General features: G+C 40.0%; 1 protein-coding gene across 1 annotated transcript in view; it reads left to right on the top strand.

Annotated features, from left to right (window-relative positions):
- RYR3 (ryanodine receptor 3) overlaps positions 1–25,160 on the top strand; it is a 334,068-nt gene that overhangs the window by 129,535 nt on the left and 179,373 nt on the right. Inside the window, exons 23-32 of the mRNA XM_081937281.1 lie at positions 788–871; positions 1,488–1,647; positions 2,429–2,576; positions 3,439–3,644; positions 5,676–5,850; positions 9,781–9,989; positions 10,611–10,786; positions 11,279–11,315; positions 11,876–12,036; positions 12,729–12,894. Coding sequence (XP_081793407.1) covers positions 788–871; positions 1,488–1,647; positions 2,429–2,576; positions 3,439–3,644; positions 5,676–5,850; positions 9,781–9,989; positions 10,611–10,786; positions 11,279–11,315; positions 11,876–12,036; positions 12,729–12,894 — 1,522 coding nt within the window. The remainder of the gene's footprint in view (positions 1–787; positions 872–1,487; positions 1,648–2,428; positions 2,577–3,438; positions 3,645–5,675; positions 5,851–9,780; positions 9,990–10,610; positions 10,787–11,278; positions 11,316–11,875; positions 12,037–12,728; positions 12,895–25,160) is intronic.

Below are 25,160 nucleotides of genomic sequence, written 5' to 3' on the forward strand. Positions count from 1 at the left end.
ACAAGAGTTTGTCATAATGCTTTTTAATAAGGTAGAGAAGGCATAGGGTAAATTACTAGCCTTAGCTGTATTTATACTATGTGCAGCATACTTTGCTAACAGTATGGAAAGGTTTTTGGCATCCCAAACATGTTAACACTATTGCATCAGTGGTGGGTTGCAGGCGGTATGCCCCGATACGGGTGTACCGGAGCCTGCCCGGAGCACCAGATACCGTTCCAATACGGTGCTCCGGAGGGCCCACCCACCTGCCCGAGCTCCTTACTGGCCTGACCTGAATAAAATAAATTATTAATTTTAATAGTTAATTTTAATTTAATTTCTAAATCTCATTGTAAATTATTGGTTTTTTTTGGATATTCTATTTAATCTTTCTTTTAACTTTTGTAATATGTGTTTTTATGTTTTTTGGGAGAAGGGTGGCATATAAGTCCAATAAACCTAACCAAACCTAACCTTTTAAGTCTTTGGCGCTTCCACGCATGCGCATGGCGTGTATGGCGCATACAGCAATGCTCCTCTGAGCAGCTGGAGCATTGCGGAGGTTCACAGAGGTGCTAAGATGCAGCGCACATTCATCTGGACACCACCGGGCCCGTTCCAACCATACTGATTGGAACGGGATCCGGAACCCCCAACTATATTGCATGCAAACTAAAATTTCTAATCTAAAGGCTCCCTTGCAACAAATGTTTGCCCTTATTCCAATAAGTAGGATGTAATTTCCTGATTCATGTTTAGAATGCATGCCTATACTTACATTTTAAAATTGATTCTATTTTTATAGAACTCTTTTGGCCCTTGGATGCCATGTTGTTCATGTAAATCCAGGTGCGGAAGAAGATCTTAAGAAAATCAAGCTTCCTAAAAAGTAAGTTCATTTATAACAATGATTGTCACAAGTTGTTTTATGTGAAGTTTTTCATGTAAAGTATTAAACATAAAGCAATGAGTAACTAACTATATGTTTCTGGGTACAAGCAAACATTTTGTGGTGCTGCATGTTGTGGATAAGAATAGGCAGTAGGACATATTGTTAATGCTGTTTAATAGTTCAAGTCTGCAGCTGATGCATGGCAGTTAAAATTGCCAAACTAAAGGGTTTAATTAACCATAAAAGGTGTTCAAAATCTAAAAATTAGTAATCGTAATCCCAACCCCACCATATACATTGGACTTCTTTATTTACTTGCGATAGGGATTCATAATCTCATTTTCTCAAGAGTTGTTTGTCCATATTTGGAAGAATATGAGGCATCATTATTGATCTATGGTAACTATACACCAAAAGTGTCTCCTTCCCTTAGGAATTATACGGTTCATATGAATTTAGTATGAAAGAAGATAGAAAAGATTGATTTGGATTTAAAATTCCTATTAATAATTAAAGTAGACTAAGCATTTACTAAATTATAGATGTACACAGAATATTCTGAACAGCTCTTTGATTAATTAAAATGTAGGTCCATCTTTTTACTTGTTTACAGTTACATGATGACAAATGGGTACAAGCCATCCCCTCTTGATCTTTCTGAAGTTAAATTGTTACCTTCTCAAGAAATATTAGTTGATAAACTTGCAGAGAATGCACATAATGTTTGGGCAAAAGAACGAATAAAACAAGGCTGGACCTATGGTATTCAGCAGGTAAAAAATACTTTAAGAAATATTTCAAAGAAAATGTGGGTGATTATAAAGGAAGGACCATATCTATCTAAAGCAATAATATTGGGTGATATGCTTACTTCTTAATTAATACTTAATTCTTGACAACTACTGTACTTATCGGAAAAACCTGCAGTTGTGTGTGCTATTGTGTATAGGAGGATGGCCTGTATAATTTTTTTTTTCCAAATGTAGTCTCTCTGTGTTTTGGAACACAAATTATATTTATTTATTTAATGCAGCCCAGTTCTTAAATAACTCTGGGTAGATTACCAGAAAGAAAAACAACAGATACAGTATATAGGAGAAAAACTCTACACTGGTGCATAGAATGGACTCCAATGTAGGGGTGCAACCTGTTCTGGGGATTAAGACATTTCTTGGAGCACGTCTGGACAATCATTTGGACAAGAAAAGTGAAAGACAGTCCTGTTCAAAATCTGAATATCTTTTCCCTTAATAATACTCCTAGAAAATAGAAATTTAAGTATTAAAATGTACTGTTCTAAATTGCTCTGTATAACATGAACACTATATTGAGCCGTGGTGGCGCAGTGATTAAAGTTCAATACTGCAGTTCTGCTGACTGCCGGCTGCCTGCAAATTGGCAGTTCAAATCTCACCAGGCTCAAGGTTGACTCATCTTTCCATCCTTCCAAGGTGGATAAAATGAGGACCCAAATTGTTAGGGGCAATATGCCGACTCTGTAAACCGCTTAGAGAGGACTGTAAATCACTATATTGTTGCACCTATTCTTTTTAGGATCTTAAAAACAAACGGAATCCTCGGCTGGTTCCTTATATGTTATTGGATGAACGCACTAAAAAATCAAACAGGGATAGTCTTCGTGAAGCTGTTCGGACCTTTGCTGGATATGGATATAATATTGAGCCCCCAGACCAGGAAATAGGTATGTTAATGAATATTTTGTTATTAGCATTTTTGGAAGCACCAAAGTGTATTTGTAATATGTTTTTCTGTTGCTTTAACCTTCAAGAATACTCTGTAGGATTTTTCAGTATGTTGATGTTTGAGTTCTATGAGGAGAAGAATTTATTTACCCAAATTGATGTCTTTTAAACTTCCTGTTAGCACTCAGTAAATGAGGGTTACACTTGGGTCATAAGAAAAAGGAAAAAAAAATCTTTGGTGGCTGCTATAGTCTTCTTTCCCCAAGCCAAATTGAGATAATAATTTTCACGTGGAAGGAATGCAGCATTTTTCCCTACTGGGGTTAATGAAAGTTTGCAATTTCACACCCTCTCTTGACTTATTCACTGTGTGTTATCATATCTGCCTTTCCCAATATAGATGGCTTTCTTTCTTTCCTTCTTTCTTTGTTTTACTTTGAGAAGGAAAGACAATGAGAAGAAAAAAGAAAGCGGAGAGGCTATGAATCATAATTCAAGAAAGGATAGCTAAAGGGAAAAAGCTTTGCTTTTCTGAAAAATGTTGCTTCTCTCAAAGGAGCAGATGTACTTGCATATTAAAACACATTCTTGCTTCTGTGTCATATATGTTTAGATAATTACCATACCAAATATAATTACTTACAATATAAATAAGTAATTATTCTCTGGCTGCTTCAACAATTTTTTTCTGGGTACAAAAACCTGGTGTGTAAGAGCATTTGGAATGGGGTTCAAAAAGGTCAAGATGAGAGTTTAATCACAATGTTGCAGCTCTCATCTTTTTTGAGGGGGGAGACACTCTGCCCTAAATGCCCTTCCTGATAAGTCCAGTTATAACTCTTTCCATTCTATTTTTCACAGCTGATCAAACAGTGGAAAAAGTGAGCATTGATAAGATACGTTTCTTCAGAGTGGAGAAATCTTATGCAGTTAAGACTGGAAAGTGGTATTTTGAATTTGAAGCTGTAACTGGAGGGGACATGCGCGTTGGATGGGCAAGGCCAGGCTGCCAACCTGACATAGAACTGGGAGCTGATGACCAAGCATTTGTATTTGAAGGGTCCAAAGTTAGTACGTTTAATTATAATTGGCTGGGTTTATACAGCACAGGTCAGTTCATAGAGTTTTAGGTCATGAGTCCAGTCCATTATGGGATGAAGCATATAAAGTTTTAACTTCCAGTAGGCAAAATTTGTTTTGCCCTCTCATAGAAGGACAAGTCATGCAAATACTATAATTCAGTACAAAATAAATTACCTAGCCCCACCTTCCAGAGGTGACTTCTAGTCGGCATTACTGCTAGTTCTCTTATGCGCATGCTGCGCGCGCATGTCCAATTCAATGAAAATTGTTCTGTGCATGTGCAGAACTCCCCCAAAAAGCGACAGCGACAGGGGAAATGGTTTGGAGACGTGGCCATCCTGGGTCACTGCCTGTTCTGTGACCCAGGCTGGCATATCACTACCGATTCAGCTAACCGGGCCAAACCAGTAGGAACCCACCTCTGCCACCTTCCCTATTCACTGTTGCAAGAATTTAGAATTGCCTTTCCTTTGTAAGAGTAATTGTCAAAATCTTTACAGTTGTTCTCCTTTTCCTTCTTCGATCTCCATTATTCTGAGCTCATTGTTGGGGTATGAGTTGATAATGTCATGAAGTCTTGCCAGTATTCTTTATGTAGAAATGTTTCTGTACTTAAATTCTGCCAGAATCAACCAATAAGAAAGCATGATGTGTTAGTTTCTGTAGTAGATATAGAGACATCTTGAAGGGCAGGAGGGAGAACCACTAACAAGGAAACTATAAGGCAAGCACAGGTTGATCTCATTCCAAGAAACTATTTTGAAAAAATTCCTCAGACAGGTCTCTTCAGAGTTTACATTAATGTAAAGTTAAGGATGGGGGAAGCACATTCTTACATGCAAAGATTCTGTTATAATAAAAGTAGATCTAGATCTGTATAACATTGGTTTTTTTTTTAGCCTGGTCTACTTTGTAGGCTGACAATTGCTAATGTAAATCAAGTATTTAACCATAATTTAACCTAAAATCAATAAAATTAATTAATAAAATTAATAAATACAATTTATAACAATTAAATTGCTTGTCATGGTTCCAAGTAATGTTCCCAACTAGCACTGATAAGAACCTTCAAAAACCCAAAGAATCAATAGATGAGAAAGGGGGATGGGAGGTGCTATTATGAAAAAGTAGTTAAATACAAATAGGCTTGCATTCTATTTGATATGTGAAAGTATAATTAAGCATTTAAAAAAACCACATAATTCAAATAGTCATCAGGACAGTAATTAGGATTGGAATTTTCATCACTATATTGCAGATACTGACTTATTTATCAAAATGTTTTATTAGAGATTGATGTGAAGGAGGTTTAGGTTAATTACAGCTAGGCTGATCTCAAGGGGAAATGGTTGATTATGATAAATATGTAAATAATCTGCTGATTAATAGGGGTGAAGACTTATAAGGGTAATATCAGCGCATCAGAAAATAGATCCAGTACTTCTTCCTGTAAAGAGTCAGTTGAAGTTAATTCTACTACCATAAAATCTTGGAAGACAATTTGCTGCCTTATTTATTTTTTATATATCTATTCATCATACTGTGATGAACACATTTAAATCATAAGTATCATAAGTATACTTGGTAATCTTCAAAATTGATGCCATTATCAATTTATTCCCAATCTGACTGTGCAATATGATTGCCATTCACAGAAATCTTCCTACATAATGTGAATGCGTATATGTGAATATATATCCTATATATTTTTGTTGATTTTTATCTATCTATCTATCTATCTATCTATCTATCTATCTATCTATCTTTCTTTCATTCATTCATTCATTCATTCATTCATTCATTCATTCATTCATTCATGCTGTATATCATTTATTCTTCTTTCTGGTTTTGTTTTCAGTAAATAGAAGCAAAAAGGCCACAATAAGTTTGATGGTACTATTTTGTTGCACAAAAACCAATGATGAAACTTATGTGATACCTGAAAACACAACTTATTTAGTATAGCGTACGTTTTTGTGGAATATCTTTATTATCTAAACCATTTTACTTTTCAGGGGCAACGTTGGCATCAAGGAAGTGGATTCTTTGGACGAAATTGGCAAGTAGGAGATGTAGTAGGCTGCATGATCAATCTGGAGGACAAGTCTATTATATTTACACTCAATGGAGAATTACTTATAACCAATAAAGGTTCAGAACTTGCTTTTGCTGACTTTGAAATAGATAATGGTAAGCTGATTGCTGACCTTTAGAATATATCACAGCCTTTAATAGGAGCTAGTAACTCCTATTAGTAAAGGAGTGTGTAGTACAGGGGTGTCAAACTGACATTGTCACGGTGGCGTCACATGTCGTATCAGGACTTTCCCCCCCTTTGCTAAACCGGGCATGGGCGTGGACAGTATGTGACACATCTGGCCCCTGGGCCGGGAGTTTGACAGCCCTGGGGTAGTATAATACAGCCCAATATAATAAAGTATATCTATAGTCAGTAATTAAGAATAATAAAGATTCCAACAATGATAGCATTTTAGTTAGCTGTTGTAGACTTTTCTGCTTTCATTGAACTCATGACATTTTAATATGTTGGTTACTATTTGGCATTTTTTTAAATTTTGTGGTAAGTGTTTCTTTTATTGGCTTATTCTGCAATTTTATTTTATTGGATTATTCTGACATTCTGAAAATCTCCATAGACACTTATTCTGACAGTTATACATAATCATGGAAATACAGCACTAATTAAAATGAAATAAAACATTTATTCTGAAGAAAAGCCCCTTCATCCATTGGAGACTCCTTTATATTCAAGAAGAGAAGCTACTGAATACAATTAATATCTTCTGCACTAAGGCATGCTTCTAAGTAGCATAGACTTCAATATGCATTTCAGTATCTTTAATCTTGCAACCTCAGACGAAGTTCCTTGGATATAAAGCCTGCTGTTCTCAGTAGAATTCATGTTTGAATAGAAACATTTAGTCAAGTATGTTAATGAATTGTAACAAATTCTATTTAAATTATGTTATCTAATTGACTGTCCTGATGAGCTTTTCAGTAGGTTTTGCCATCAGATTGTAAAATTTGTTTGAGTCATTTTATTGTAAAAAAAAATCAGACTAGATATATTTGCTATTAATGATATGTATATTTGTATTAATTCTAAGAGGATTAATCAGTATGCGTGATATGTGTATAATTAAAGACATGCAGATACATACACAGACATAAAATCCTATTAGAAGAGAGAAAGATCTCATAATAGCTTGTTTCTCGTAATAGCTTGTTTATCTCTCTTCTTAAGGTGCAGTCATATGATCCATTCAGAGCACGCTAGAAACGATTATCATTTTCTTATTTGTTTTTCTTCCAAGATTGGATAGAAAAGCTATAAGACATTAAGTCATAAATGCTGTTATATTTAGCCTTTTCATTCACTTCACTGCATTCCAAGTTGTAATTTTCCATATTATATGCCTTGTTCACTACCCAGATGTACCCATAGATATTGCCCAACTCTATCCATGTAACTTTGATCAATTGAGAATTTTATATGACTTTTTAGAAATTCTGTGAAAGGTACACTTTCCTTATTTTTATTTTTATTTTAACTTTGAAACTAAACACCAATAGGTGACATTATTTGTCTGGATATAATATTAGAACTAATATTAGATGTTTCAAGATCTCCCCCTTAAGAGGATTTTATAACATTGTATTACACTATCATGTTTACTATACATCAGTGATGGTGAACCAATGGCACGCGTGCCACAGGTGGCACACGGAGTCATTTGTCAGGGCACGCGAGGTGCTGCTCAGTCAGCTGGCCAGCGCACATGCGTGTGCTGGCCAGCTGAGTTCACCCTTTTTTAAAGCCATTTTTTCTCCCTCCCCAGGCTCCAGGAGCCTGGGGAGGGCAAAAAGATCCCCCCGCCCCCTGGAGGCCCTCTGGAGGCTTCATGAGCTTCCCTGAAGCCTCCGGAGTGCAAAAAACCGGCCCTACGAGCAAACCGGAAATTCGGGAACACACTTCTGGTTTGCTCGGAGGGTTGTTTTGAACCCTCCGAAGGCTTCAGGGAAGCCTCTTGATGGTCCCTGAAGGCTTCGGAGCACTTAGATCGACCCTCCGACCAAACCAGAAGTGACTTCCGGTTTGCTCGGAGGGTCGTTGTGACTGCTTTGGAGGCTTCAGGGAAGTCTCCTGAAGGTCCCTGAAGCCTCCCGAGGGCTTCCCGGGGGGGCGGGGGAGGCTGTTTTCGCCCACCCCATGCTCCTATAAAGCCTCTGGAGCCTGGGGAGGGCGCAAAAAGCATGCAAAAATGGGGGGTTGTGCCTGTAGTGTGCACATCCGCACTGGGGGGTCATGCATTGCATTATGGGTGCAGCACACCTGCACACGACCCACCTGTGCTCCCCCCACTTATGGCACGCGAGCCAAAAAAGCTTCGCCATCGCTGCTATACATCATTAGAAGCCACCATATGACCATTTTTGACTTTCATTATCTGGCATGCATAAACTAGGTACCCCAAATCTAGAAGATATCTTTCAAGCCCACATCTCACCAACACAATGGTGAAATTGCATGTAGTGATTTGTTGTTTTAAACCATACAATTGTGTCTTACTCTTGGCAACTTTATAGACAAGTACCTTTTCCTAGCTTTCTTTTCATATACACTTCTTTTAGTTGTTAGATGTTCATCTTTGTGTCAGTTTTGATGTTATCAAGCCAGCATGTTTTTTGTTTGCCTCTTCTTGTTCCACTAACCATCATTGACTTCTCCAATGCATGGATGACAGGGCCAAAGTAAATGAGGTGTAGTCTTGTGATTTTGGCTTCTAATGATGTGTTTGGTTTTGTACAATTCAGCAACTCTCATTTGGTTGTTCTGTCTGTCCATGGTATACGCAATAATTTATGCCACCACCACAGTTCAAGGATCAGTTCTTCTTCAATCAGCCTTTCTTATTGACCAATTCTCACACGCATACACCATTCAGTGTAGTGATATTTACTTAGAATTCCCCATGTGGGCATTCATAGAAAAAGTGCATAAATATTTTCACACAAGAGTAGGTTTTACATCGGCCTTTCCTTTCTTAACTGAAGATATGTTCATCATTAGAGTTTTCAGAGTAGTCATATAATTCTGGGAGGTGGTACAATTAATTTAATGAGTTTTGGCAGATTCATGCCTTTGCACAATCCAATGCACCATTCATTTTTGAATCTATAGCATTGCCCAGCTGTATTAATCATGCCATTTAACTGTTTAACTGCTACTTCTTATAGACCATTATAGTCATTATATTTTAATTATTTCCCCCCCCCCCCCAAATGAAAGAATAACAAAACCCAAATACCATGATTCTTGAATGTTCTCTTCTATTAATGTTTGCCTAAAATCCCCACTGGGCATGTTTAGATTCTTGTTATTTCATATTAATTGCTATAGATCTAAAACAATCAGGTCCCCATTAGCTTTCTGATTTACGGACATCCAATTTATGCCTATCTAATATTCTTCTTAGTGATTTTAACATCATCTTATTGCTTGTTCATATTAATTGCTATAGATCTAAAACAATCAGGTCCCCATTAGCTTTCTGCTTTACGGACCCGCCCCGAGTCCTGCTTAGGAAAGGGTGCAGTCTAGAAATAAAAGCTGCTTATTATTATTATTATTATTATTATTATTATTATTATTATTATTATTATTATTATTATTATTATTATTGTTATTATTATTATTGTTGTTGTTGTTGTTGTTGTTATGGAAGCCTTCAGGCAGAGTTTTGTTATTAGACTTAAAAATGTTTTTATAAGACAATTTATATGTAGTTCAGGAACAACCGCTTCTTTATGTTTTAATCTGGGATACTTGGCTGCTGATTGTTTGGCAGGCAGGAAGCAAGTGGGGAGGGAGGGGGAAAAGGAAGGAAGGTGAGAAGGAAGGAAGGAAAGAAGGAAAGAAAGACCTGTTTATAAGACACTCGATTATAATATTTCAATATAGTAAAGTTCTATTTGGACAAAATACTTTTAGTGGGTATACTTTAGTCATTTTTAAAAACCCACAAAATATGAATAGTTTAAACAAATCTAAATGTGATCCACTCCACTATAACCTTTTATAATCTTTTGTTGTTTCAGGTTTTGTTCCTATATGCTCACTGGGTTTGTCTCAGATTGGCCGAATGAATTTTGGAAGGGATGCCAGCACTTTCAAATACTATACAATGTGTGGGCTTCAAGAAGGTTTTGAGCCTTTTGCCGTCAACATGAACAGAGAAGTCGCAATGTGGTTTAGCAAACGCTTACCAACCTTTGTCAATGTGCCAAAAGGGCATCCTCATATTGAGGTAATGCTAAATAGTAAGAAGAGCCATAAGACCATTAAGTATAATCCATAATTAAGTACTCCATTAGGTCTGAGGTGTACATTTTGAATGTTGAGAACATCTCATGCAAATATTCAAAACTAATAATCATGGGGGTTTGTAACCAGTCACAAAATGTAACAAGAAAGCAAATCAGTGAAGCTGTTACTTGTCCCCTTCTGATCCCAGAAACGTATTCTTTTATTTTTGCCTTTTTCCCTTCGGTAGATCAGAGGCCACAGTCACCACCATGCTTAATTTCCAACATTCACAGGGGCTTAAAATGGAAATAATACTGAAATTTGTACCTAATTCACTACAATATAAATTTTTAATTTCGTTATGAGAATATGAAAGCATATTTTTAAATAATAAACAAGTTAAAACTAAATGGAACAGAGAGTCTATGGGACATAAAAAGTTATTAGCAGGATGTTGATGAGCTCACCTTAACGTTACCTATCTCTCCTTTATGTCATTAAGAATTTATATTGACAATATAACATAGGAGATAATTTAGTAAGTCTTATCATGGGCTGGTAGTGCTTTTTTTTAAAAAAAACAAAAACAAATGCTTGTAAAAACAAATTTCTGATAATTTAGGTTACAAGAATTGATGGAAACATTGACAATCCACCACGTTTAAAAGTTACTCATAAGACGTTTGGAACACAGAATAGTAATGCAGGCATGATGTATTGTCGCTTGAGCATGCCAATTGAATTTCATTCATCTTTTACCTACAGTCATGGTTTGGAATTTGAGGGCTTCTACAAAAGGTTAGATATATTTTCAGTCCTTTAACTGAAACCTATGTTTTTAATTCTGTCTCCCTTTTTACTTAGGGAATTATTAGTTATTTCCACTTAGCTTGTATCATTCCATGGCAATGTTCAATTCTTTATTCCAAAACAGAAGACTTTTTGATTTTGCAGCTAGTGATTTTCAGTAATCAGAAATATAAAGGAGTCAGGAAACAAATGCATTCTAGGCATGGTTTGTCACTGGAGAGCTTGTTTCAGGTGTTATATTCTTCTCCTAAGATATAGGTAATCCTTCTCCTTAGCATATATATGATTTTTAATTAAAATAGTTATAGAAGCGTATTCTGAGACTGCCTGAATTTGTTTTTGAAGTGACAGAATTCATGCATTACTTTTATGTTTTACTTTTGCCTAGAATACATTTTTTTCCCGATTCAGCATACAGGTTCTATTTTAGTGTTTTATACAGTCATTTAATTCTCTATTATATTGATAATCTTATTACAGAAAACAGAACCAGGAAATACCTATTCATGCCACAACAGTAAGTATTTAGGCTTTTTTTAAAGGACTAGTTATCTTAGTTTGAACAGCATTGGCTTAGATTTTGCCCAAAATTAGAACATACTTTGACTTAATTGAAACCAATTCTGGGAAGTAATCCAGTTATGTTTAAGCATATGGTGGACTCTGATCCCTATATATATATGTGTGTACGTGTGCGTGTGCGTGTATGTATCTGGGTATCTCTGTGTGTGTATGTGTATATATATGCACACACATATACACACACATATATGTATGTGTATATGTATATATGTGTGTGTGTGTATGTATATATATATATATATATATATATATATATATATATATATATATATATATATATATATATATATATATATATATATATATATATATATTTGTGTGTATGTAATTTAGAAAACGTCATCATTTATATAGTTAGTGAGTTTTATGATTAGGAATTTCAGTAAAATTGAAAATGATGTGTTAGTAGAGTTATCTCTATTTGGTATGGAGTACATTTTTTCTTAAGAAACATTTCTCTAAGTATTGTACTAATATTTATATTTGTCATTCCAGTATTACTACTCAGTGAAGATTTTTGCTGGTCAAGACCCGGCTTCAGTTTGGATTGGTTGGGTAACTCCTGACTACCACTTTTACAGTGAACATTTTGACTTAAATAAGAATTGCACAGTAACAGTTACTTTAGGAGATGAAAGAGGAAGAGTCCATGAAAGGTTTGGCCTTACCTAAACTACCTAATGAATAAATTAATCCCTCCCTCCCTTCCTTTCTTCCTACCACAAGAACAAATATCATTGAAACAATATTTGAACCATAATGTATGCTCTGTATCAATAGCAATACTTAGCAATTATTGTATCAAGCACAACAATTTAAACTATAGGGTATAAACTATAGCCATCCATAATTGGATAATTTAACTAACTCTTTAAAATCACTCTGACTTTAATTTCAGTTATAACTTAGTTACGGAATAGCATTTTCATAAATTAACAGTGTAAAAAAATCTTTAAGAAATTGCTTTGTTCTAGTTATCTGAAAATAAGCATTTAAATTGAGCTTTTGGCTGATCCATGTAATACAAAATAAACTGAATTTTAATTAATCCTTAATTGTTATAGATGTCTAATGCCTTATGTTCGCTGAACTTACTTTCTGAACATTGGTGATAATTGCCAGATGGTTTATAGAGCTCCTGAATATCTTCAGCTTCAGTTCCAGCAAATTCAAACTTTTATTTTATTTCATTTTATTTCATTTTGTTTTGTTTTTCAAATTTCTATAACTTATTTGTGCTTTTTCTCTTTCCATAGCATACAGTAGGCTATTCCACATAAAACATATATTTAAATAAATCTTTGGGCAATACTTAACATTCCATTGTTTTCTGGTTGCTTTCTTTCAGCGTAAAACGTAGTAATTGCTATCTTGTTTGGGGAGGAGAATCATTTGTTAATTCTCAAAGATCAAATCGTGGTAATGTTGATCTAGAAATTGGATGCCTTGTCGAATTAGCTACTGGGATATTGTCATTCACAGCCAATGGAAAAGAACTGGGAACTTTCTATCAGGTATCAATATTTTTTCCGCAAATTTTCACTTTTTGTGTTTTAATTTTTATGAATTAATGTTTTATGAAAATGTAAGATCATTATTTATGTTTATATTGAATAGGTTGTACAGTATCAATTAGGGTATAGGATCTCCTGCCTGAGCAAGGGATTAGACTTGAATACATTGAGGGTCCCTTCCAGCTCTATTCTGATGAATTGATGTGCTGAATTTTGATTGCACCATTTTAATTTTATGAGAAGGTTTATTGCAATACTAGAAGAAAATAATCTAGGGCTTTTCAAATCTGCTGGTTAATCATGTGAAATTGTATTGGAGTTTCTGCATATATTCAGTACAGCAAATTCTATCTCACATTTCTGTATTAATGAAATGATTCTGGTTGTGGAGAATGTAATTGTTTAGAATCAAAGTTATGATTTAAGTGTATTATTTAACATGTGTGTTTAGTTGAGGAGCAGAATATTACAGATTGGATGTTGATAATGCATTATTGCTGTATCCTGTTTTAGTAATCCGTCCAATAGTTAATATCTGAGGATAGTAATAACAGTGGATCACAAACCAGCCTTCATTTCTTAAAAAAAATTAAACTGAATCTAAATATAGGTCTACCTTAGGATTGAAATTCATCACTGTGCTAGTCAAAACAGGCTGTTGTTTATATCAACCCCTATACTTAATGTCTAACCAATTTTTGTTGCAATTTTCTCTGTGAAAAAGACTGTCATTTCTTGTGAAAATATAATGATTCTGCCTGTGACATTCTCTTCTACTTCAGTAAGGTGGAAGATTTAAACTGAGGATGAAATTAGTAATGCTTTTTTGGGGGGAGATATGTGTTGAACAGAAAATAAACCTGATATGAAACTACAAACGATGAAGCAAATATTACACAATTTCTATGAAGACAATCAATTTGAATATTGTGGGTGGTGAAAGAGATATGGTGTTTGGATAAAACATTAAAATATTGCATTCATTACACAATTCCAAAGTACAGAGCAAAATTTTAATCATTTTTAAAGGATAATTGTTAACAGTTATATATTCTTAGTATTTTTCCTACATTGTTCCTAAGTGTATTATTATTATTATTATTATTATTATTATTATTATTATTATTATTACTACTACTACTACTACTACTACTACTACTACTACTACTATTAAGTTAATCTTTGGTCACAGCCTTTGAGGCTGGTTGGTAGCTCAACAGCTCGAGTTCTAACAAAGGACTTAGGAACTGTTAAGGTAGCATTGGAGGATATAAGCTATTCCGAGTAGGGTGGTTTTTTGTAAATTCAGAATGTTCAAGTCCGATAATAATTATTATTATTATTATAAATTATTTTAAATTATTTTAAATTATATTAAATTAAATTAAATTAAATTATTATTATTATTATTATTATTATTATTATTATTATTATTATTATTATTATTATTATTATTATTATTATTATTATTATTATTATTATTATTATTAGATTGTATCACAGCGGCCAGTTGTTTCGCCGGATTTGGCATTGATTACTAGTCGGGCCCCACCCAGGGGCCTAGGACGTCGTAACGTATTTTCGGAATATACGTGCAGATCCAAGCAGTGCAGCTTTTTGCATTTGACTGATGGTGATTTTGTCAAGTTTTAACTGTTTTAAATGTAATTCCAGTGCTTTTGGAATAACACCCAGTGTGCCGATTACCACTGGAATTACCACTGCTGGTTTGTGCCATAATTGTTCAATTTCAATTTTTAAGTCCTGGTATTTCACGACTTTTTCATGTTCCTTCTCCTCGACCCTGCTATTACCTGGTATTGCGATGTCTATGATTGTAACCTTATTTTTCTCAATCAGTGTGATGTCTGGTGTGTTATGAGCTAGTATTTTGTCTGTTTGTATACGAAAATCCCACAGGATCTTGACCATCTGATTTTCGGTGACTTTTTCAGGCTTATGTTCCCACCAATTTGTTGTTGTTTTAATATTATAATTTTTGCACAAATTCCAGTGGATCATTTGTGCTACTGAATTGTGCCGCAATTTATAATCAGTCTGCGTGATTTTTTTACAGCAGCTGAGTATGTGGTCAACAGTTTCATCAACTTCTTTGCAGAGTCTGCATTTGGAATCATCAGAGGATTTTTCGATTTTGGCCTTAATGGCATTTGTTCGGATAGCTTGTTCTTGCGCAGCCAGGATTAGTGACTCTGTTTCTTTCTTTAATGTACCTGTTGTTAACCATAACCAAGTTTTTTCACTGTCCACTTTATCTTTTATTTTTTCCAGAAATTGACCATGTAATGCTTTGTTCTGCCAACTCTCTATTCTTGATTTTATCACATCTTTTCTGTATTCTTGTTTTGTCTGTTGGGCCTTCAGTAGATTTTTGTTCTTTACTTCGATTAATAGATGTTCTTGACTTTCTTTTAAATAATCAGCCAGTGCATGTTTTTCTTCTTCAACTATTTGCTTCACTTGTAATAATCCTCTGCCACCTGATTTTCGGGGCAGGTATAGTCTATCAGTGTCACTGCGTGGATGTAAACTGTAGTGCATTGTCATTAGTTTCCTGGTTTTTCGGTCCAAAATGTCCAAATCAGCTTGTGTCCGTTAACTATACCAGCTGTGTATCTTATAACTGGTATTGCCCAGGTATTTATGGCCTTGATTGTATTTCCACCATTTAATTTAGATTTCAAAATTTTCCTAACTCTGTTGGTGTACTCTCTGACAATAGTTTTTACTTCTCCATGTTTGATGTTATCCAACTGCAAAATGCCTAAGTATTTGTAGGCTTCATTTTCATTGCATTTAATTAGTTGGCCATTGGGCATTTCAATTCCCTATTGTTATTGTTGTTGTTATTATTATTATTATTATTATTATTATTATTATTATTATTATTATTATTATTATTATTATTAGTAGTAGTAGTAGTAGTAGTATTTGTGGTCTCTGCCATTACACATATGATTTTGTTTCTTCTTATAGTACTGTTCATTATATTTCTATTATTGCCAGATATCTGGAATATCCTAAAGGTTTTTTTAAATATTTTTTTTTAATTTTCAAAACAAACACAACACATCCTTCTTTACTGTAGAAAGTGTATCAGTTGGTTACAAAAAGGCTTTTGTGCATCTCTTCCACAGTCAACAAACATAATTCATATTAACTCAAGTATTTTAACTCAGATATTTATACATGTTACCATCACCATACCTCCATTTTCATTTGACTATAATTGTTTAAACGTCCTTCATCATAAAATATACTAATATTTAATACATAACCACATACTGGCATTTCATTTACTATTTCTAAAATCCTCCAATAACACTGAATCCTTATGTCCAATTTTAGCTAAACATCCATAATATTTAATAACAAAATTTTCTAATCCTCCTTTCTAAATCACTGTTTACAATTTACATCCAGTTTCCTTATGTTGTACCCATACCTATATATACGTTGTTATCATTATCCCTCCTTTATTTAACTATGTCCTGTATCACAACATTTCCCCCCTAATAATTAAGACTTAACTGTATCTAACTTAGTTGTTTTTTTATTAACCTTTATATATAATCCAAAAGGATTTCTAATCTTCCTTTCATGGGTACCATTCAATATTCATATCCAATTATTACTTATCATAATACTACACATTGTATACATTATTATCATTATAAATTATTTATTTAACTCTATCTATTGTCACTAAATTTCACTAACTTTAACTAATTTTAAATTATACTCTTCCATCTATCAACCTGTTTTTTTCCAGTAGCAAAACTGTCTCATATCTTCTGCCATTTGTGGTGTCAGTCCTCTAATCATCTCCTTAATCAACTTTGTATGGACTCTTCTTAGCAACTCCTTGCTTATAAAATCTTTAATGTAATTTTGATGCCCTTCTTCTGTTTCCTTAATCAGCTTATCTTTGATTGTCAGTAGTGTTATCAATGATATTACTAATAAAATTTCTCTCTTTAAATCCATTAATTCTTTTGTTTTTTCTTCTTCTGTATCTTGCCATCTGGGGTAGATTTCCCCTCCATTTAATTCCTCTTTTAGTATTCCACTCTTTCCATTTTCAGAGACAAACCAATCACCATAAATATCAGCAAATTTAATTTCTTTATATTCATTTTCCAGTTCATTGCCAACATGTCTGTCTTATTAAATTGGAACTTTAAGGATAGCTCTGCCTTGGACTCTGATTTAATTCTGCATGATATTTGGAACACTGACACACTGCTGCTCTAGCTTGGAAGGTTTTAACAAGATTAAGCATAGATTCACAATAACATTTTATTTCCACTTTTCTCTGGTTAAACATATACTTCAAAAGGACATCTGTATGCTTTTCTTCTTATCATGCGGGGAGGAGGAGCTTCCTAGGAGAATGGCGGTCTACCTCTGAGCTCCCTTGATCATGGGAGCTTCTTAACGGTGGTAGGGGGTGCTGTCGACCCTCTTTACCATCTTGAGGGTCGGGAATGTATTTAGCAACCCCCTGGCTCTTTTTAAGATCAAGCCGGTCCCTCAGGGTGACCAGGCAGCCAGGAGAAAGGATGAAGGAGGAAAGGAGAGGGAGGAGGAACGTACCGGAGATGGAGCTGGAAGCAAAGGCCCGAGCAGCGGAGAAGTGGTTTGAGCAGCTGCTTGAGCGGCGGAACGACGGTTCGGTGGAGAAACGACTAGGGGAATGGCGGAGACCCAGGCGGCGACGGCGCCCGACCCTGCAACCCAGCTATGGCTGGCCACAAGAAACATCGAGCGCCATTTCTCTCGGCCGTAGTGAGCTGTTTAGATCGGAGGGGAGGCCGGCGAGGGCTGTGCGAGAGCCGTGGGAGAGAGGAGCGAGACCGAGGCGCCGGGGGTCGCTAGAGGCCGCTGGAGGCCATTAGAAGACCAGCAGGACAAGAGGCGGAGGGTGAGGGTCTATGCCTGAGCTTTCCCTGACTTCCTTACCCTGCCCTTCGCTGTTAAGATGTCCCCCCCGCTGAACTGGAATCTCCGCCTTATTGCCTTTACGAACTTTATGAACTGCTTCCTGGCTCCTACTGTGGACGTTCATCTTTTTCCCCTCTTTCATTTGGGAGCCTTGATCTATTAACTTTACCAGCACTACAATACCCTACTATGTACTAAGCCCTGTTACAGCTAAAAGATCGCAATTTACCTGAGGTCAGACTTGCTATGGCTGCGAGAGTCCCCCCTCTCGCAGTTATGGCCCCCTGCCCTTTCCAGGGCCCACCTTGATGACGGGTTTATTAACCCAGAGAGGTGGAGGAAGCGGGGAATTAGGGGGTTTTTAATCAAATGTTTTTTAAATATTTTAGGGGGCTCCAGGGTGGGGGGGGTTACACAGGCCAGGAGTGTGGTTAGAGCCAGGCGAACAGGTGTGGTCAGGAGGGAAGTGAGTGGAGCGGGGGAGGGGAGGGAAAATAACATTCCTATAGAGGGCTTTGTGATACCTACGGTCGTAGGGAGGAGCAGATGCGAGGACAATAGAAGAACATGTAGTCGGTTGGGAGACTGTGGTCGTTGGACACGCCCGGTCGTTTGTACCAAATCCCGCATTCTAGGTGGTCAGGTTCTACAGAGCCAGGGCCTTAGGCTGATGCTGTGTAATGCGAGGTCCGTGGTCAACAAGGCCCCCCTCATTAACGATCTAATTTCAGAGGGGGAGCCGGACCTCGCAGGAATAACGGAGACCTGGTTGGGCCACGAGGGAGGTCTGCCCCTCGTGGAAATGTGCCCGCCGGGCTACCGTGTATTCCACCAGCCACGGGCCCAGGGCAGGGGTGGTGGGGTAGCGGTAATTATATGGGAGAACCTGGAACCGAGAGAATTCACTGTGCCACAGATATCCGGGTGTGAGTCTCTGGGCGTGAGATGGGGCCCAGGGAGGCAGTTGGGCCTGCTGATTGTATACTTGGCTCCTCGCTATACATCAGCGGCCCTGCCCGAACTCCTCGAGCAGATCACTGAGATGGCGGTTGAGACCCCCAAACTTTTAGTTATGGGGGATTTCAACCTGCCGTCGATGGGAGAAGCATCCGAGGCAGTTCGGGAGTTCATGGCTTCCATGGCAGCCATGGATCTGACTCAAGTAATTCAGGGCCCCACGCACGAGGGAGGCCACACACTGGATATTGTTTTTGTCTCCGACCAGTGGATGAGTGATCTAGGAGTAGGGGATCTAGCCATCACGCCCCTGTCATGGTCAGATCACTCACTTCTCCGGCTCGATTTCCCTGGCGCTCCCCCCCGCCGTGGGGAGGCGGAACCAGATTGTCCTAGATGGTTCCGCCCCAGGCATCTGATGGAACCGGATAGGTTCCAGACGGAGCTTGGGCCACTTCCTGTGGATCTTACCTGCTCCCGGATGGAGGACTTAGTGGCTGCATGGAATAGTGCGGCTGCTGGGGCCTTAGACCGGGTTGTGCCTTTGCGGCCTCTCCGGTGGCAACGAACCACCAACGCCACAAGAGACGCCTAGAGAGCAGATGGAGATCCTCTCGCTCTCAATCTGATCGAACACATGTAAGAACCTACTTAAGGACTTACCTCGTGGCATTAAGAGCGGCCAAACGTCGATATTGTGCCACTCTTATTGCATCCGCAGAGAACCGCCCTGCCACCCTGTTTTGGGTGACCCGCTCCCTCTTGTCACAGAGGCAGCGGGAGCCCCCTTTGCAGGGCAGGGCAGAGGAATTTGGGGAATATCTGCAGGATACAATCGCTCAAATCCGGAGGGAATGGGCCCCCTTCAGTGTTCCAGGGGGGACGTCCGAGGCGAGTCTTGAGAGACCATGCTGGGAGGAGTTTGACTCTGTTGCCACCGAGGATTTGGACAGGTTGCATGGGCGACTGCGAGCCACCACATGTTTATTGGACCCGTGTCGCTCCTGGCTTGTGCTGGCATCCTGGGAGGTCACACGAGGCTGGCTATTGGGACTTGTGAACGCTTCATTGAGTGAGGGGTTCCTGCCAGCCGCCTTGAAAGAGGCAGTTGTGAGGCCCTTGCTCAAGAAGCCTTCCTTGGACCCGATGGAGCTAGCAAATTATCGTCCTGTCTCCAAACTTCCCTTTTTAACGAAGGTTGTAGAGAGTGTGGTGGCTCAGCAGTTCCCACATCACCTGGAGAAATCCGAGTATCTAGACCCGCGCCAGTCTGGCTTCCGACCCGGGCATAGCACGGAGACGGCCTTGGTCGCATTGGTGGATGATCTCTACAGGGCCAGAGATAGGGGTTGCTCCTCTATCCTGGTCCTATTAGATCTCTCAGCGGCTTTTGATACCATCGACCATGGTATCCTATTGTGCCGGCTGGGGGGGTTGGGGGTAGGGGGCACCGTGATGCGGTGGTTCCGCTCCTACCTCTCCGACCGGACGCAATGTGTGTTGGCAGGGGAGCATAGGTCAACCCTGAGGCCGCTCACTTGTGGGGTGCCACAGGGGTCGGTCCTCTCACCTCTCCTGTTCAACACATATATGAAGCCGCTGGGTGAGATCATCCATGGTTTTGGGGTGGGATACCATCTGTACGCTGATGATACACAGCTGTACATTTCCACCCCAAACCACCCCAACGAGGCCGTCAAAGTGATGTCCCGGTGTTTGGAAGCCGTACGGGTCTGGATGGGAGACAACAGACTCAGATTCAACCCCTCCAAGACGGAGTGGCTGTGGCTACCGGCCTCCCGGTTCAACCAGTGCATCCCATCGCTGGCCATTGGGGGCGAGCAACTGGCCCCCGTGGAGCGGGCGCGCAATTTGGGCATCCTCCTTGACGCCCGGCTGTCTATGGATTACCATGTGGCAGCCGTGGCGAGGGGGGCGTTCCACCAGGTTCGCCGGGTGCGCCAATTGCGCCCCCTATTGGACCGGGATGCACTCCGCACAGTCACTCACGCGCTGGTGACGTCTCGCCTGGACTACTGTAATGCTCTCTACATGGGGCTCCCCTTGAGATGCACCCGGAGACTGCAACTGGTCCAAAATGCGGCCGCACGGGCAATCATGGGGAGAACGAGGTTCTCCCATATAACACCACTCCTGCGCGAGCTGCACTGGCTCCCTGTGGTCTACCGGGTGCGCTTCAAGGTGTTAGTTACCATCTTCAAAGCGCTCCATGGCACAGGACCTAGCTATCTGCGGGATCGCATTCTGCCCCATACATCCCTGCGACCAATTCGCTCTCACAGAGAGGGACTCCTCCGGGTGCCGTCCACCAGGCAGTGTCAGAGGGCGGCGCCCAGGAATAGGGCCTTCTCTGTGATGGGCCCAGCCCTCTGGAATGACCTCCCCCCAGATATCAGGACAATGACCGATGTCCGCTCCTTCCGCACGAAACTCAAGACCCACCTGTTCCAACTAGCTGGCCTGGCTTAACTAGAACCTTCTAACCTACCTGGCAATTTTAATATTTTAATATTTTAATATTTTAATCGTAATTTTGGGGTTTTTAACTGTTTTAATTGTTTTAATTTATTGTTATTTATTTGAACCTAGTGGCTTCCATTTATTGATGTCACCTCCTCCATACCACACTTGTATTTTGATTTAATTGTACGTCGCCCCGAGTCACTTTGCGGAGAGGGGGCGACTGATAAATCGAAATAAATAAATAAATAAATAAATAAATAAATAATAAATAAATAAATAAATAAATAAATAAATAAATAAATAAAAATATCACTCTCTATAAACAAGCAGTGAGACCTTGGAGTGCCAAGCCGGGATAATCAGTGAGAAAAGTAAGAGTGTTTCGTTTCCAATACCCAAACCTCCAGCCTCCGAGTAGCAGTGTTATTGTTGCAATTTTCTTTGTTTCTTTTTGTTTCTTTTTTGTATTTCAAGTTTAAAAAAATCTGATTCTTGAATGAGTTAGAAGAACACCCACAGTAATGAAAGAGGAGAATTTTAGTCCATAGGTTACAAAGAATAATAAAAGAAAAAAAAATAGAAGAAGAAAACTTAATCCATTCATTTTAAAAGGCTTGCATAAATTCAATCCATGAAGATAGCATTTAAAAAGTAAGATAACCCACTGTCCAAAACCATTCCAAATTTAATTCTGCCGCTTATTTCTTCTGTTCTCCAATTTAAATTAATTTTAAGTTTTTTATAGGCAGTCTCTTTTAAAACGGTAAAAATTGCTCACCAGCTGGAAACACTTTCTCTTTCCGTATCCTTCTGTTTTGGAGCCGCCCTGACTTCATCAGCCTAATGGCTAGATTTTTTGTCGCCGGCTTGAAGAACTTCTCTTGGATCAATCATGGACTTTGCGATGTCCCTGAGATCAGCAAGATGTATTCTTCCTGTTCACCATCTCTGTGGGACGGTTTAGGTACGATTCGACCACCCAGCGGCAAAAGTATTCGCTGCGGTCTCAGAGCATCGAGACCGCACGTCCGTATTGTCGTGACGTTGGCTCCTCCTCCTGGAATATCCTAAAGGTTTTTGATGAGACTATGATCGACATGCCAGTGCACTTATCTAGAGGCAAAGCAACTATTGTTTTAGCAGCACAGAAGCAGTGGTAGCTTGCAGGCGGTATGCCCCGGTACAGGCATACCGGAGCCTGCCCAGAGCACTGTATACCATTCCAGTACGGTGCTCCGGAGGGCCCGCCCACCTGAGCTCCTTACCTGGCCTTTAAACCCTTCAGGGTTTCCGCACACGTGCATGGCATGTACAGCGCCTGCACAAAGCTCCACTGAGCAGCTGGAGCATCATAGAGGCTTGCGAAGGTGTCACTGGCAGGTATGATGCATGCATGCACCACACGCATGTGCACATGCCACACATGTTCATGTGGAGGATGCCGGGATCCGGAACCCACCACTTCACAGAAGCAATATTTTGGGATTTTTGACCTATATTTCCTCAGATAGTTCAGTAGCATAGATCTCAAACTCATATCTATCCTTAGACCTCAGACAAAATCGTCATCTAAACCCTTCCACCCTCCCCCAGTGTTCTCCAAAGAATCAGTAATTTCTCCAACGTTGGTGGAGACAGCGGTCATGCATGGGTTAACTCAGTCAGTAACCAATAGAACTGAGTCTACCAAAGTGATGTCATCACCTCAGAGGAGTGTCCTCCCGCTTTTTTAGACTCAGTTCGATCTGAACTGGCTGTGCTAACTGCTTTCTCTTCAACTTTCATAGATATTATAATTACCTTTAATTGGATTTTTTTCTAAATTTCACCTAAATTACATCCAAATTGGGAAGAATTAGTGGATAGATCCTCAGAGCTAAGTCTCTCAATTAGCCCCCGGGCTTCTTGGAGAGACTCACCAGGGCTTCTTTGAGGCTTCTGCCTCCTGAGCTTACCGGCAATTTCAGAGTCTCTCCTGCAAGTAGCGCTTCCCAGCAATGGCCGTTGGAGGCTCTGCTCAGTGCTGCCACCTCTGCTGGCCTCCGGGCCTTTCTCTCGTGCCGCCAAGTCCGCAGCCGCTGCCAAAGCCTCCAGCAGCTGCAAAAGAGCCACCAGCAGCAGCTGCCCCCGGGAAGTGCCACCGCCACCCCTCAGCACTCCCGCCTCCACCGGTTCGCTGCTGCTGCTCTCCTCAGCCTCCGCAGCCTCTCCGCAGGGCCTTTGATGCCCTCCCTCATTCTGCTGCCTCAGCTGCCTTGTGGCGCCCAGCCCATAGGCTCTGTAGCCTCAGTGGCCATTTTGTTTTGGTACGAAGATCTCCGGTGGCCATTTTGGGCACTTCAAGGAGTCGTGAGTACAGACCATGGCCTCATCCCCCGCCAATGAGCCACAAGTACCTCTACCCACCAATGATACCCCTTTTTCTGGGACCCACAAACGCAGGCCTGCCCCAGAAGCCTCCCCCACAGAGCCCTCTCCCAAGGCCCCCAGGGAGCTCCATAGGGGTGCAGCTAAGCCACAGGCAAAGGACAGTGCCACCCAGGTTTCTCCCAGTAAGGCCAAGGCCAAGACCAACCACACTGAATCCCATCTATTTCAGGCCCAGAGGCCTACTCAGCCTAGTCCTCCCCCTGACCTATCCTCTGATTCAGAGGATGACCTCTCCCCTACTGCATCCATCATTCAACCTGAGGATGCCAGGGGCTCAGCCGATTTCGCCTGCAGTGGGGATGAATCTGAGGTGGCAGGAGCATCACTCCGGATGAGAAGCCCCTCTATCAGGAGGAAATTTCCCCTTCTCCCCGCCGCCACCGCTGTTCTTACTCACCTGGCATGGCAGACATGATATCTGAGGCCATTGAACGTGGTGTAGCAGCTGCCCGTAAACATAGGTCTTTTAACCACTCTAATCCACGCAGGTCTGCTTCTTCTTCTGGTTCCAGATGCAGGGGTGGTGATCTCTCAGCTTGAGCTCCCTGGCACGTCCAGTCATTCTTCGGTTTTTGGAGAAGAGGAACGTCCGGCAAGAGATTCAGATCTCTTGGAAGATGAGGGTCTTCGCCCTGACTCACCTGCATTTGTCGGTTTGTTCAAAGCAGCTGTCTTTCGCTCTCTCCTCTTTAAGGCCAAGAGTATCGCTGGCATCCCTTCCCCTAAAGCACTTAAAGGAACAGAAGCGGACAAAGAGGACACTACTGACGCCCTCTTCACCCAGCCTAAGGTGGAAAAGGAGGTGATTCCGTCTCCCAGACTCTTCATAGACATGGTCCAGAACCAATGGGCATCACCAGGTACAGGTGCCCTCCCCAATACCTTGGACAAGTGCCTGTATAATGTGGGACCAGAACTCACCAAGGCTTTAGAGGCATCTTCTATCGACTTACCTATAATTGGCCTTTCTTCTCCTAACACAGCCTCAGCGGCTCCTGAGGAGGCTCTTCACCCCGAAGACAAGAGAATAGAACAAACTCTGGTCAAGAGTCACCAGGCCTCAGCTTGGGCCATTAGGACGGGTACCTCTGCTTCATTCTTTAGTTGCTCTGCTCTCTTATGGCTAAGACAACTACAAGTGAGGCTCCCGGCCAGGGATTCTAGGGCTCACAGGGATATTAACAAAATAAAAGCGGCCCTAGAATACACTGCAGATGCCTCCTTGGACGCGGCCCGTTTTGCATCCAAGGCCATAGCATCCTCCATCTCCATCCGTCGCCTCTTTTGGCTAAAGCAGTGGCAGGCAGAAGCCCATGCCAAGTGGAGGCTAGCCTCCTCTCCCTATTCTTCCTCCCTTCTCTTTGGGCCCCATTAGATCCTCTATTGGTAGAGTCCAAGGATAAGCATAAGGTCTTGCAGCCAGGCACTAA

The sequence above is a fragment of the Natrix helvetica genome, assembly GCF_964273705.1.
Source record: "Natrix helvetica genome assembly, chromosome: 1".
Taxonomy (NCBI): domain Eukaryota; kingdom Metazoa; phylum Chordata; class Lepidosauria; order Squamata; family Natricidae; genus Natrix; species Natrix helvetica.